Source organism: Rhododendron vialii, chromosome 1a (assembly GCF_030253575.1).
Source record: "Rhododendron vialii isolate Sample 1 chromosome 1a, ASM3025357v1".
NCBI classification, from domain to species: domain Eukaryota; kingdom Viridiplantae; phylum Streptophyta; class Magnoliopsida; order Ericales; family Ericaceae; genus Rhododendron; species Rhododendron vialii.
The window spans coordinates 2,127,643-2,142,195 of NC_080557.1; the positions used below are offsets into that span (position 1 = coordinate 2,127,643).

General features: G+C 38.9%; 1 protein-coding gene and 1 pseudogene across 1 annotated transcript; both read left to right on the plus strand.

Annotated features, from left to right (window-relative positions):
* The window catches only part of LOC131317623 (uncharacterized), a 102,036-nt pseudogene that overhangs the window by 57,299 nt on the left and 30,184 nt on the right, over positions 1-14,553 (plus strand).
* LOC131325503 (protein SIEVE ELEMENT OCCLUSION B-like) lies at positions 6,693-9,885 on the plus strand. Its single transcript, XM_058357807.1, has 3 exons — positions 6,693-7,409; positions 7,914-8,408; positions 9,143-9,885. The coding sequence occupies exons 2-3, from the start codon at positions 8,106-8,108 to the stop codon at positions 9,794-9,796; spliced, it is 957 nt and encodes a 318-aa protein (XP_058213790.1). The 5' UTR covers positions 6,693-7,409; positions 7,914-8,105; the 3' UTR covers positions 9,797-9,885.

Sequence of the window (14,553 nt, forward strand, 5' to 3'; positions counted from 1 at the left end):
CTCTCTTTTTGGTGAAACACAGATTATGTTCTGTTATGAACCAAGAATACTACTCCATGCACAAAAATAACGGAAAAACTGAACCAATGTATCTAGTTCATACCAGGGCCGGCCCTGATATTTGAGTGGCCCAAACCCGACCTCAAGCTTGGTTGCCCATATATTCGCTATTAAACAATAAAAAGTAATAAGACATAAAAGCTATAAAAAAAAAAAAATCAAATTATGACTTTGATTATATTGCTTTATGATTAGCACGACTTGATTCAAAGAAAACAACTTATCCTTGCATTTTTTGAAACAATGTATGATTTACTTTTCTTCCTAAGGCCAAAATAAAAGTTTTTTTTTAATGTCCCTTTTTTTTTTTTGGTTGTATTTTTTACTTTTTGCACTTCTCTCATCGAGATAAATGATGTATTCAAAATAACGGGAATCTAAGAAAAAACAGAAATTTTTTCTAGGAAAATTGAATTTACCTCGGAAAATTGAATTTTCAGATAGCATTCAAGTGTGAGGTTGGTGAAGACAGACACCAAACAACATTCTCTCTACTAAACATGTTATCAATCTACCCATGGGAAGCTAAGTTGGTGCTAACCCTAGCAGCCTTCGCAGTACACTACGGCAAGTTCTGGCTCCTAGCACCACAAAGCTACCCGTCAAAGCAGCTCCCTATTCCGATGGGTAATTCCCTCAAGCAACTAAAGTACTTCCGCCCATTGAAACCGGACGTCGTTGAAGCCCTTAACAATCTCTTTGGGGCCATGTTGGACTTGACTAGGTGCATGGTTGCATTCAAGGAGCTACCTTCTGCGTATGTTGCTAATGATGTTCCGGCGTTCACTGCAGCTAAGGATACTACTCCAACTGTTGTTTATTGGACACTGAGAGGAGTCGTGGTTTGCATGGCTCAGATCAGTGGGCTCAGTAGCACAGGCTATGAGTATGTTACCATTCATGTGTTTTCTATACTATCTCATTCAATAATCAGATCGATTTTTGTATGTCATGGATTAGAGAATTTTAGAAATCAAGAACTCAGAAGACCAATATTGATAGGCACACAAAACAAGTACATAGAAAGCTTGAATGGAATTTTATGGTTGAGTTATCATGAGTCTATGACTAATCATCGTAAAATAGAAAAATCCAACTAGATGTACATTTTAACTGCAGAAATACTACAGCTAATAGACACCAAATTAACTTGAAGATGTCATAGTTCCCTTGTTGGACTTACTATGAGCATACATGTTGCCGTACCGGGTACTAGATGCAGCTTTGTGTTTGGACAATGATAAGAAATGGGGCCGATTAGGTCTCTCACCTAACCAAAAATCCATAACTAATAATCTTATGAGCCTAGACAGGGCAGGCCCAAGGGATTTGAACGTCCAAAGCTAGATTATAATGCATGCTAATTGTTCTGTTACCAGCAGCCAAAGTGGTTGGCTTGAATTCTACTTGACTTAGTTTCGAAACCTGGCAATTACAATAGCATTATTTTTGAAAAAAAAAACATTTCAAATGAAAAAAACTACCCAAAAGACTCGAACTCGGATACTCCACACAGACTAAAATCAACTTTTCACTAAGCTAGCAAAGACATTTGTGTTATAAAATGAACAAATAATATATATACAAATTTACAAAAAATATTGGAGTGCCCCTAGAATTCAAAATTCTTTAACTCCAGATCTATATATGCATTTATAAAAGGAGATATATTGAGGAGCATAATGACTAGTAATTAGTTGAGCATGTATATGTAGCTATTTATGAATAAAAGCTGTTACAAATGACATGTCTTCTTCACATATACATTATGATTTCAGGGACCCAAATAGCTTCGCTCAAATGCTCAACAAATGTCATGAGCATCTTAAGGAGCAATTGGATATTTGCAACCAAATCATAGGTACGTATGCCCACTAATGAACCAGCTGTTCGAATGAATTAAAGGAATATTAATGTATTTAATTAACGATATGGACAATATGGACAATGCATTTATTGCCTATCAGCTCAAGGAACAAGAATGATGTGGAGGACTTTGAATCCATTGTGGAGGAGTCGGTGACTTTGGGGGCAGGTGAACCTTTACTTCACGCCAACTTGTTGGGCCAAAGCTGTACTGAGGTTAATTTAGATGGGCCTAAACTATTAAAAGAAAGGTGTGTGGCCCAAGCCCTCTTGTTGGGCCAAAGTAGCAAAGTGGCTGAATTATGTGAGCCTCGAATAATGAAAGAAGGGTGTAAGTTGGGAGCGGAGAACTCTATACTGTCAGAGGAGTCTTGTTCAGATCCCTCAAACCAGTTGGTAGGGTGTACGCCTCAAACTGTCCAAAGCTCCCAACACATCGTTGATGAGAGAACTACACCTCCGAATTTGCAGAGCTCAATCCCAAGGGCTCTTGAGGCAGCCCACCCTTCCCAAATTCCTAGCATCAACCTTATGGTGGACCTCAACAGTAAAGAGTGTAGAAGGAGAAGACGAAGACAAATGGCAAACCTCATACAGATCCAGGAAGAACTGGCGAGCGTCCAGGAGGAGGAGGTTTCCGATTCCATTTCCTCTACTGATTTCAGTCAAAGCTCTCAACGCATCGTCGATGAGGTAAGGGCAACCATGGCTGTCGGCTCTTTATTAAATGTTAAATTTTTACAACACGATGAACGGGTTTTAGAAAAGATGATAGAGGCCGAATTTAAGGAGGATGCTCTCATGCATGAGAGAGAAGGAGAAGTGTAACTGATCCTCGGAACCAATTGCGGTGACTATTATGGGTTTGTTTTGTTTTTATGTTGATGTTATCTTGGAATATTAGAGGTATGGGAAGTGTGGTAAAAAAGAGATTTCTTTCGAAAATTATTAAGAAAAGGAAGCCAGATATTTTGTTTATACAGGAGACTAAGCTGGATTCAGTGGATCGTTCTGGTTTACAGAAAATTTGGGGTGCTAGTAACATGGATTTTGCGTGCTCCAATTCTGTGGGTGCCTCTGGGGGATTGCTTATTATGTGGAAAGATTCTTTTTTCAAAGCTTCTAGTGCGAGTGTTCATAGATCCTTCATTTTGATACAAGGGCATATCAACGATTTCCCCTGTACCTTAGTGAATATCTATGCGCCAAATGTAGTCGTTTCTCGTAGAGAGCTTTGGGAGGAACTATTGGTCCTTAAAGCAAATGATCAGAATCCGTGGTGCATTGGGGGTGATTTTAACGATATTATGGATGTATCTGAAAGGGTGGGCTGCATAGAAGTGGATAGAGGTATGAGAGATTTTATAGAGTTTTGTAATATTATGGAAATTCTGGATTTACCTATGATGGGCAGGAAGTTTACTTGGACTAATTTCCAAAATCAAGCCATCCATAGCAGATTGGATAGGTTTTTGCTGTCTCAAACCTTCCTTGACAAGTTTAAGGTTCTACAATGGGGTCTTCCTAGACCCATATCGGATCATTGCCCAATTATGCTATTGGATGATAATAGGGATTGGGGTCCAAAACCATTTAGGTTCATGGACATGTGGCTTTCCCACCCGAATTGTTTGAAGATAGCAAAAGCAACATGGGATGAGGTTCAGGTTAGTGGTTGGGCTGGCTTTACAATTGTTCAAAAACTGAGAGCTATCAAAGATAGATTGAGAGTATGGAATAAAGAAGAGTTTGGAAACATCAATTGTGCCCTCGAAGATACCGAAGCCAAACTCCATCATTTTGATACCCTAGCTGAAGAAAGGCATCTAAATGAGGAGGAAAAAGCCCTTCGATGTTCAGTAAAGGCAGAATTTTGGAGACTTTCCAAGCTGTCCGAAACTCTTTGGAGACAAAAATCAAGAGTGAAATGGCTGAAGTTAGGAGATAGGAATACCAGATTTTTTCAAGTAACAGCAAACAACAGATTTAAGAGGAACTTGGTGGGGTCTGTGATCGTCAATGGGGTAATGGTGGAGGATCCAGGAATGATCAAAGATGCTGCAGTGGAGTTTTTTGGCAATAACTTTAAGGAAGAGAGAAGGATCAGGCCTATGTTGGAGGGAGGGTTTACCAGGAAATTAGAAACGGGAGTGGCAAGGCTTCTGGAGAAACAGTTTGAGGAAAAGGAAATATTGGCAGCTCTAAAAGGTTGCTGCAGTTTCAAAGCTCCTGGGCCCGACGGTTTTAACTTCTCTTTTGTCAAGAGAGGGTGGGACTTCTTAAAGGACACAGTTTTTAAATTCTTTTCAGAGTTCCATTCTAATGGAAAGCTAACCAAAGGTATCAATTCCACGTTTGTTGCTTTAATTCCTAAGGTAGCTTGTCCATTATCATTTAAAGAGTATAGACCTATTAGCTTGATTGGGTGGGCATACAAGTTGCTCTCTAAGGTCTTGGCTAATAGAATCAAAGAGCATATGCCTTCAATTATTGGGGAGGCTCAAGCAGCTTTCATTGGAGGAAAACAGATTCTAGATGGGGTCCTCATAGCCAATGAGGTTATCCATAGTTGGAAAACTAGTGCGCGAGGGGGCTTTATCTTAAAGCTCGATTTTGAAAGGGCATATGATTGTGTTAATTGGAGTTTTTTGGTTGATATGCTTTCAAAGGTTGGTTTTGGGGACAAATGGTGTAGATGGATTTTAGAGTGTTGCTCCTCAGTCTCTATGTCGATTTTGATCAACGGTTCAGCTACCAAGGAATTTCATTTGCAAAAGGGACTGCGTCAAGGAGATCCACTCTCGCCTTTCCTATTTAACATAGTGGCAGAGGGCCTCAATATAATGCTAGAGAGAGCAAAAGGAAGGAATATCATCAGAGGAACAACAATGGGAAGGGAAGGGGTATGTATATCCCATTTACAATTTGCGGACGATACCATTCTTTTCTGCAACAACGACCCAGAGGAGATGGCCAATATTAAAAGAATTCTAAGATGTTTCCAACTTATGTCTGGCTTGAAAATCAACTTTTCTAAAAGTTCTCTTTGCGGTGTAAATGTTCCATCTGAGGAAGCAATCTCGTTAGCTCGAATTATGGGGTGCAAATTGGAAAAGCTTCCTATCAAATATCTTGGGCTACCATTGGGAGCAAATCCAGGAAGGATCAAAACATGGCAGCCTGTTATCGACAAGTTTGAAAAGCTAATGACGATTTGGAGATCTCGTTTCATCTCGAAAGGGGGAAAGCTTACGCTCATCAACTCAAACACCGGGAATGTTCCTGTCTACTTTATGTCTCTATTTAAAATGCCGATTGCAGTAGCCGGAAAGCTAGAGAAATTACAGCGACAATTCTTCTGGGGAGACTCCGTTGACAAAAGGAAAATGCATTTGGTTAGTTGGGATGAGATAGGGAGGAAGAAAGATAATGGAGGCTTGGGGGTGAAGAGAATATTACAACAGAATCAAGCTCTCTTGGCCAAATGGTGGTGGAGATTTGGTAAGAATAAAGAGGCATTGTGGGTGAAAGTAATCGTCGGTAAATATGCGTTGGATTCAAATTGTTGGCTTCCATATGCTCGTGGCTCAGGCTCAGTGTCGAAAATTTGGGCAAATATTTGCTCTTTGGAGAATACATCCTCTCACTTGGGCTATTCTATCCGAGACAGTTTTAGAGTTCAAGTCAACTCAGGCAATACCACTCTTTTTTGGGAACATACCTGGCTGGGTGAAACATGCTTAAGAGAGAAGTACCCTAGACTATTCTCATTATCCACTCAAAGGGAGGCGAAGGTCAGTACCTTGTGGGGACATTCGAATGGGGGGTGTTGGGAGCTATTGTTTAGGAGAAGGCCGTTTGGGAGGGAGGATCAGGAGATGGAGAACTTGAAGCGCAGACTACGGGATGTGACCTTAAACCCAACCAAGCCTGATATATTACAGTGGAGATGGGCGATGGACGGGAATTTTTCTGTGAAATCAGCGTATGATCATTGGGAACTGACATCCCATTCAAACAATGCTCTCTTGGGTTCCATTTGGAAGAATCTAAGTCCCCCAAAGGTGGAAATCTTTGCATGGCTAGCTATAAAGGAGAAAGTGGCAACCCGCTCTTTGCTTCTAAGTAGAAATTTGTTACATGAAGTCCACCAAGCTCTCTGCCCTCTCTGTGCCGAATACATTGAATCACACCAACATTTGTTTCTCCATTGCAGATTCTCTTGGGCTGTATGGTCAGTAATTATGAAATGGTGGGATGTCAAATGGGTGTGCCCTTATACGGTTCTAGACTTAGCTAATTGGTGGTTCAGTCTTGGGTTCGACAATCTGGAAAGACACATATGGGAAGCTTGTTTCTTTGCTACTCTGTGGTCGTTATGGTTGGTTCGGAATGATTACGTTTTTAATAATGCATCAACTCAGGCTTGGGAGGTGGGGGACCTAATCAAAACAAGGGTCGCGATGTGGATGAAAGCAAAATTCGATATCAAAGTGTACTCTGTGGAGGATTTTAAGGTGTTTTTAGATGGTATTCGGAAAGTAAAATTGTAACATAATCCGTATGGGCGTCTTTCAACATTTTGTTGGAAGATTTGTTTTTTTCTTATGGTTGTGCTGGTTGTCTTTGGCTCCTTGAGCAAAGATATTTTGTCCTCGATGTTCCCCTTCGAGATATATAAAATCGTTCGTTTGCCGAGCAAAAAAAAAAAAACGATATGGACAATATTCAAAGTTATAACTAAATCTTGCCTTTACTTGTAGATGAGAAGAGGAATAATGAATCCTACGAGAAACTGCTCAAAACCTTTGAAATGATCCATATTGATAACATGGAAGTTCTCAAGGCCCTGATTTATGCCGGGGATGATCAACCACCTCTCTTTGATGGTTCTTCTAAGACAAGGGTTTGAACATGAACTCCTTATATATAGCTGAATACATTGCGCAAAAGATTCACCTGATTCCGCCTTCAAAACAATATATTTTACCTGCAAATCTTGGGACAAAAGAGAGAAGTAGAATGAGCCAGTAACCAGTAATATCCCGAGCACTTTTAAATAACCCCTAGACCGCATAAATAATCATTACACAAACACTACAGGGAAAAATTCTTTTGGCGATGCAATCTAAATTCGTCGCCAAAAATGATACCTTTTGGCAAGTAAATACTTCAGATTCCGTCGCCAAATTAGACATATTTCGCGACAAAATGAAAACAAGTAATTTTTGCTAGGCCTTTACCCATTTTTTAGGTTCATTAGGATTCTTATTGGTTGGAGCTACCAGTTATCTTGGTAGAAATTTGATATCTTTATTTCCGCCTCAACAAATCTTTTTTTTTTTTTTCTTAAGGGCTTGTAATGTCTTTCTATGGGATCTGGTCGAATTTCATCGTCAAATCGGACCAATTTGGCAAGGAAATGAGATTTTGTTAACAAAAGGTACCATTTGGCAAGAAAATATGGATTTCGTCACCAAAAGGTACCAGTTTCGACGATGAAATCACATTCTCCATCGCAAGGATTTCCGGCAATGAAAACACGGCGACAACTTTTCGTCGCCTATAAATTTAGCAACGAATTTTGTTACTCTAGTGACAGTTTTTTCGTCGCAATTGAACGTTTTTGTAGTAGTTAAAGAGAAACCTTACCTGATAAATCAAGTCCAAACTACCCAATAACAAATGGGTATGATAACTTATTGCATCACAATTTGGGTTGAATTCTAGACACAACTCAAAATACTTGTAAGTACTTATCCTCACAAGCATACGTGGTGAAGAAAAAAGTGTTGGGACACCACGTAGGGCGCGGTGCCCCAAAGGCCAAGACCATTGAATAATTTCAATACTTCTACTTGAGTGCAGACCTCATTAAGGAAGAATACAATGTCGTTTCCACAAAATAAATAAATAAATAAAATTGCGGGAAGCGGCCATAGGTTCGAACCCTTTTCACTAATTTACCGTCTCTATGGAAAAAACAGGCTAATCTTGACATTCTAAGGAGGAAAAATGTGTTATTGCTAATATCAAGCCTAGACATCTCCCCAGACGAGCTGTCAATTCTGAAACAAATCTACAACGAGTCCCGACAACGTGCGACAAGGTCGGACAACCTGTACGAGGTGGTTTGGGTCCCAATTCTGGATCGCTCTGTGCAACAGTGGACCGACCAGATGCAAAAAAAGTTTGAGACCCTACAACACACTATGCCATGGTACACAGTGCACCACCCTTCACTGATCGATCGTGTGGTGATTAGGTTCGTGAAGGAGAGGGGGCATTTTCGTAATAACCCTATCCTTGTGGTGTTGGACCCAAAAGGAAGGGTGGCGAGCCCCAATGCAATTCACATGATGTGGATTTGGAGGAGCAATGCTTTGCCTTTCACTAGCTCTCGAGAGAAGATTTTGTGGGAGGGAGAGACTTGGAAGCTTGACTTGCTTGTGAATGGTATTGACCAAACAGTCCTGGATTGGGTACGTAATTTTTCCCAACAAATATAGATAGTGGTAATCAAACACTATTTATGCATGCATATATACATATGTTACTCCGTAAATACTCCATCAATCTCGATTCTATTGTCCTTTTTGGAGTACGTGTCACTTTTTAATTGATTATATCTTGCAATCTATATTGTTTTAGGTGATTTTGAAAATTTTGTTTAAAAGAGCACATTGAGATCTATCAAATAGAACCCATATTGCATGTAAAAAATACTACCAATTAAAATTTATAATCAATTTTCAATTTGGTTAGAAGAGAATTAGAGACAATAGAATCGGGACGGAGGGAGTAATAGTTTCAGGACATGTTATGGAAACAGTGGCAATCAAAATATCAAATGATATGTGACAGGAATCAGTTGTGTTATACTTTATCCCACATTATTCATCTTAACCACTCAAGCTTGATTAATAAAACGTAGAGGCTACTTTACTTATTGCCAATCAGAGTATAGCAGAATTGAAACGGGATATAGCATTTATGTAACGGGGTATAGCAGAATTGAAACGAAATGCAACGTAATGCAAGATATTTAAATCCTTGTTAGGGAAATAATTTCCTAATAGGTAGGTTACGTTGTAGGTTGTTTTAGTAGCTCTAATTGGACTTGCTCTGACATCAACACGGAAATTTTCCATTTTATCAGATAAGGAATAGTTGGAGTACTTGCTCTAACACAACATGGAATTTTTCATTTTATCAGATAAGCGATGAGAAACACATTTTCGTTTACGGAGGGGATGACATCGAGTGGATTCGAAGATTCACCAAGACAGCACGATTCGTTGCCCAATCGGCTCACATCCCTCTAGAGATGGTCTACGTCGGAAAGAGCAGCATGAAAGAAAAAGTTCGTACAATCATCACCGCCATCACAAATGAAAAGCTCAGCCACGCATGGCCAGAGCCCATGATATGGTGCTTCTGGACTCGATTGGAAAGCATGTTGTTTTCCAAGATCCAGATAGGTCGAATAGACGGCGACCACGACCCCATGGTGCAAGAAATCATGAAACTGCTGAGCTATGACAAGAGTACTGGAGGCTGGGCCGTGCTGGGTCGGGGGTCGCAAGTGGTGGTGAATGGACACGGGACCAAAGTGATGGATACTTTGTTGAAGTACGACGTATGGAAGGAACATGTGGCCACTAAAGGGTTTGAACGGTCGTTCAAGGATCATCACGACATGCTTCATGCAACTGAGCACCCGTTTTTCCGGTATGAGTTTTTGAGAACCAGTACCGGGAGGATGCCGGAGAGTATGAAGTGTCCGGAGTGCCTTCGTGCTATTGAGATGTCTATGGCTTTTCTTGCTGCCATGATGAAAATCCTACTGTCACACTCTAATGAAGGTTAATTCAAGCTACTTGGCAATGGCATGTGTGGTTTTATCATTATTTTTTTCTTTTTGTTTAACAAGATGAGGCAAATAATGTGATGTTTAGGTCACATGTGGAATTTGATGATAAGGTTGGTCCTCTAATGTGACACACACAGGAATTTATCTCTAATAGAGACTAATAGCGAACTAATCCAAACGAAGTAAAACTCGAATCCACAAGAAGAGAGAAGACGCTGATATTATTATTGATGAAAAAAACTAAATAAAACATAGGTCATAAGGCCAAACCCTAAAAACCGTAGAAAATAGACTAAAAAGGTAAAAATAAAGAATTCCAAAAATTGTAGAAACTGCCAAAATTGAAAACGGGAAGGAAAAAATAAGATTTTCCCAACTGAAACCAACTTCTTCGGAATTATACGCTAAGAGTTATTAATGATTTAAAACTTTTCTAGAAAGGAAAAATGTTAAATTGAAGGCCTAAACGAAGAAATTAGGCTGAAATCCATCACATTCCGAGATCGTCCAAAATTTGGGCACATTCCAAGTTCGTCCGAAATTTGCCAATTCGGGAAATCTATAATTAAAAGTTTCTTCGGCTTCTGACTTTTCGACCAGTCCAATTGATCATGAAATTGGGTCGCCACATATTCTACATCAAAATGATTGATAAAAAAATTCCAGCTGGTGTCAAATAATGTTTGCAAGGTTGTTTTTTTTCCCATGGTTAGAAGATAATCTGTATACATTCAATAATCTGTATACATCAGAGACCTGCACTTACTATGTTCAACTCTTTAATTCAGGATTTCAACCAAAAAATTCTACTCCCAGCAATTAAAAAGCACATTCTAATTGCTTATCTATGTTAATAGCAAACAAAAAGTAGCTTTCACCATCATACAGCAATTCCTGCACCTAATGCATATCTCCTGTTCCTAAAACATCACTTAGCAGCATTCAAAATCCGTTTCAACAAATAAAATCATTTTTAGCATTGAACAACAATTTTCTGCACTTAATCCGTATTTGAAGCCCTGTACTTCACTGTTTTAGTAAATCGCAGCAACAAAATTTCTATTTCCAGCCATTAGAATAACTTTTTTGCAGCACTTTATCTATGTTTAGCAAACAAAATATATTTTTCGGTGTTTTAACATCAAGATCCAGCACCTAGTCCATATCTATAGTTCTGTACTTGACAGTTTCCACACAATCTCAACTGTCAAAAATATTTGTAGTTTTTTTGATGAACAAGCTCAATGCGTTATATTAAAACACAATATTACAAGTTCAACAAAGCTGCCCTTGCTTTTACATGAGCAGCCTGCACTACTTGCCTATCCACCTTAACAACTTTAACTACATTAAAACGAGTACATAAGGAACAAAAATATTTGTAGTTATAGGAGAGGGCTCCCCATTTTTGCTTTCTACTGTCAAAACATCCCCTTCAAGCCTGTATAAGGTACCCATCAACTTTCCATCCAACACCACCTTTTCTCCCTTGAGAACCTCAAAAACTCTACCACTTGATTGGAACTTGCAACCTCTTGAAACAAGCGTTCCCAACGAAATTAAATTTGTTTTGAGACCTGGCACGTATCTAACCCTAGTTAATGTCACCTCGTGTCCATCAACCATGCAAAACCTCACTGTCCCAACACCCACAACTTTGTTAGCCATCCTCACCGTATTTCCGCCACAAGCTTCATATGTATCAAAAAACGTCTTCTTTGAACACATGTGAAAAGAACACCCAGAGTCCAAAACCCAATCTAATTTTTTGGTACCTAAAGTGACTGGGAGCACGTCACATTCAATATAAGAATCCTCCTCAGTTGCTGCATTCGCTGAACTTTCCTTAGGTTTGTCCTCCTTACGCTTTCGACAATCTTTGATTACATGTCCCTCTTCGTTGCACCAATAGCACCTCCTCTTATCACCCCTTGACTGTGAACGTCCTCTCAACTTGGAACCATTTCCTCTCTCAACCTCCCAACCTCTGAAACCGCCACCAAAGCCCCACCAATGGAGTCTTTTTCATTATCCTTCTTCCGCATTGACTCATGCGAAATCAGGGTAGCCACAACAACATCAAGCTCAATGGTATCCTTGCCGTATATCAGAGTAGTTTTGAGATGTTCATACAAAGGAGCGAGACAAGGAAACCAACAAGATGATAGCCTTATCTTCCTCCTCAATCTTCGCACCAATGGCTTCCAACTCAGTCACCAACTTGTTAATCTCCTCCAGATGGTCCATGAAATTCACACCCTCTAACATCTGTAGTGCGTACAACTGCTTCTTCAAAGACAACCGATTTGTCAATGATTTGGACTAGTATATACTCTTCAACTTTGCCCAAAGTTCTACCGGATCCGTTTCATTGATGGCTTCTTGGAGAGTGCTATTTCCAAGATACAATTGAATTGTATTATTTGCCAACTCTCTCGTCTCCTCCCATTTGTCATCATTCATCCCTTAATTTCGGCTTCTCTGATTTCTTCTTGAGAGCTTTCACCAACCCTCTCTTGTCAATATATTTTTCACCTTTTGTTGCCAAAGAGTAAAATTATTGCGCCCATTGAAAAGCATAACTACAAATCCTGTGCCTTTCCCATAGGGATGGCATCGGGGCGGATTGATGAGCACAAAATATTACACTTAAAGACCCAATTATCATATGTTGCTAGTTATTAATTGTGTTTAATTGGTTATTGTTATTATCTTTTCGGATTGTTCACCTTAAATTATTAATTTGCAGGAAAAAGATGATAATAATAAATATTTCAGCCGTTGGATTTGATTAATGTTGAGTTGATTCGGAAGATTTCCCTGTGAAGAAATTGCTCACATCTTGAAGTATGCATGATGACTTACACGCGGTCATCAAATTTGGAAAGTAATTAATTAGATTCTATTGGGTTGCTAGTTGCTACTACTGGAAGATTAGAGTTAGAATTGAGGAAGGAAATAAATTCTTCTTTTCTAATAAATAAGATGATATATTTCGTAAATATTCTGGATATGAGTTCAATCATGTTTTTCTCATGATTTGGAATTGTCTTTAACATTGAACTCTGATTTTTCATTGTTAACTATAAAACTGGATATTTGTTGTGATTTGTTTAAAGCAGATACAATAAATGATTTGGTTCTATACTTGCGAGCGGAGAGGAGCAAACATTAGACTTCTTAACGAGCTTTTACGATGATATTTTCCATGGTAACAAAATTAGCTTTCAGATTATCATGAAGAAATTTCAGATAAAGTCAATAATCACAAATATATAATGATACTAGTTAAAGGGTGTGGATTTCGAAACCTTAGTATTTTTTCTTTTGGTTAAAAAGAAACTTTAATTTTCTCGTCTTTGATAGTTAAGTTCATTGATTTTACTTTTCACTTTTAGTTTAAAAATCAATCACAACTTTTGTCAAGTAGGTTGCAGATATTGACATATCCGTCCCCGATCCCCGAAATCAAAACCGAACCCATATCTGCCCCAATTCCCGAACGGGGAGATCAGTGAACCATAACCAAACCAAACGGGATTCAGGTAATCCCCGAACTGATCGAGTAACCGAATTGCTATGCAGAAATTTGTTTGCACATTTTACCCAATTCGAACCAAACCGAAATAATATTAGTCACAAATTTTCATTTTCTTACAAAAACAAAACCAACAAAAGCATTAATTAAACACTAACATTTTTTTCCAAACTTTAAAATTAAGAGCACAATGTTCTGGGCAGTGTTCTAAAATGCGGGATTAATCGCCGATTAACCGGCGATGAATCAGAATTTTGTCATCTCCGGTGAGATTAATAGCTCGGCAATTGGATTTGGCAATCGGGAGGTTAATCGGCTTTAGTCAGCGATTAACCGGCGATTAGCCAATTAAACGGTTAAAAGGCGATTAATAGCGGTAAAATCAGTATTTTTTGAAAATGAAGGGGCGTAACTATTATTTTTTGAAAACCAGTTTAAAGGGGCTTCGAATACAAATTTAGATTAGGGCTTTGTTACTCGGCCAATCACTGCAGACGATTGATCGATCTCGAGTGAAGTCGCCGCCGTCTGCCATTGCCGTCACCTGTAATTTCTCTCTCTCGATCTCTCGATTCCCCTCTCTCTCGTATGATCTCTCTCACAGTTTCTCTCTCTCTCTCTCTCTCTCTCTCTCTCTCTCTCTCTCTCTCATGATCTCTCTAGTGGATTTTTTGCTGTCGAAAAGTTTTTATTTTGAAAGTCCTGGGTATATGGCCACGTCTGGACACTGTGGAGTGTGGACAGTGGCCAAAATGTAGTCTTTTTTTTTTTTTTAATCTTAAAACAAATTAACAAAGTGTAGTATTGTTTGGTGTTATCAGTTAACACAAAGTGTAAAATCTTAACTTATAATCATGTTAACACTTAACAGTTTCTTGACTTTTTTCTCTGTTTTTTTTTTTTTTTTTGGTGCACAGTAGTAATCTATAGTGATATCAATTATCAAATGTCAATGGATCCCACTCATATTTCATCTTCAGAGGCCTTTAATTCTACGCCGCTATTGAAAAGAAATTCGGTTGATGTTGGATGGGATTATGGAGTTATTGTGGATCCTAGCAATAAGGACCGCTTACAATGCCTTTTGTGTGGGAATCAGTATACTGGAGGGGTTAGTAGGATGAAAAGACACGTAACTCAAATTAGGGGAGATGTTGCCTCATGCACTAAGGCAAGCAAGGAATATATAATAAAGTGTAAGAAAGCAATTGATGAT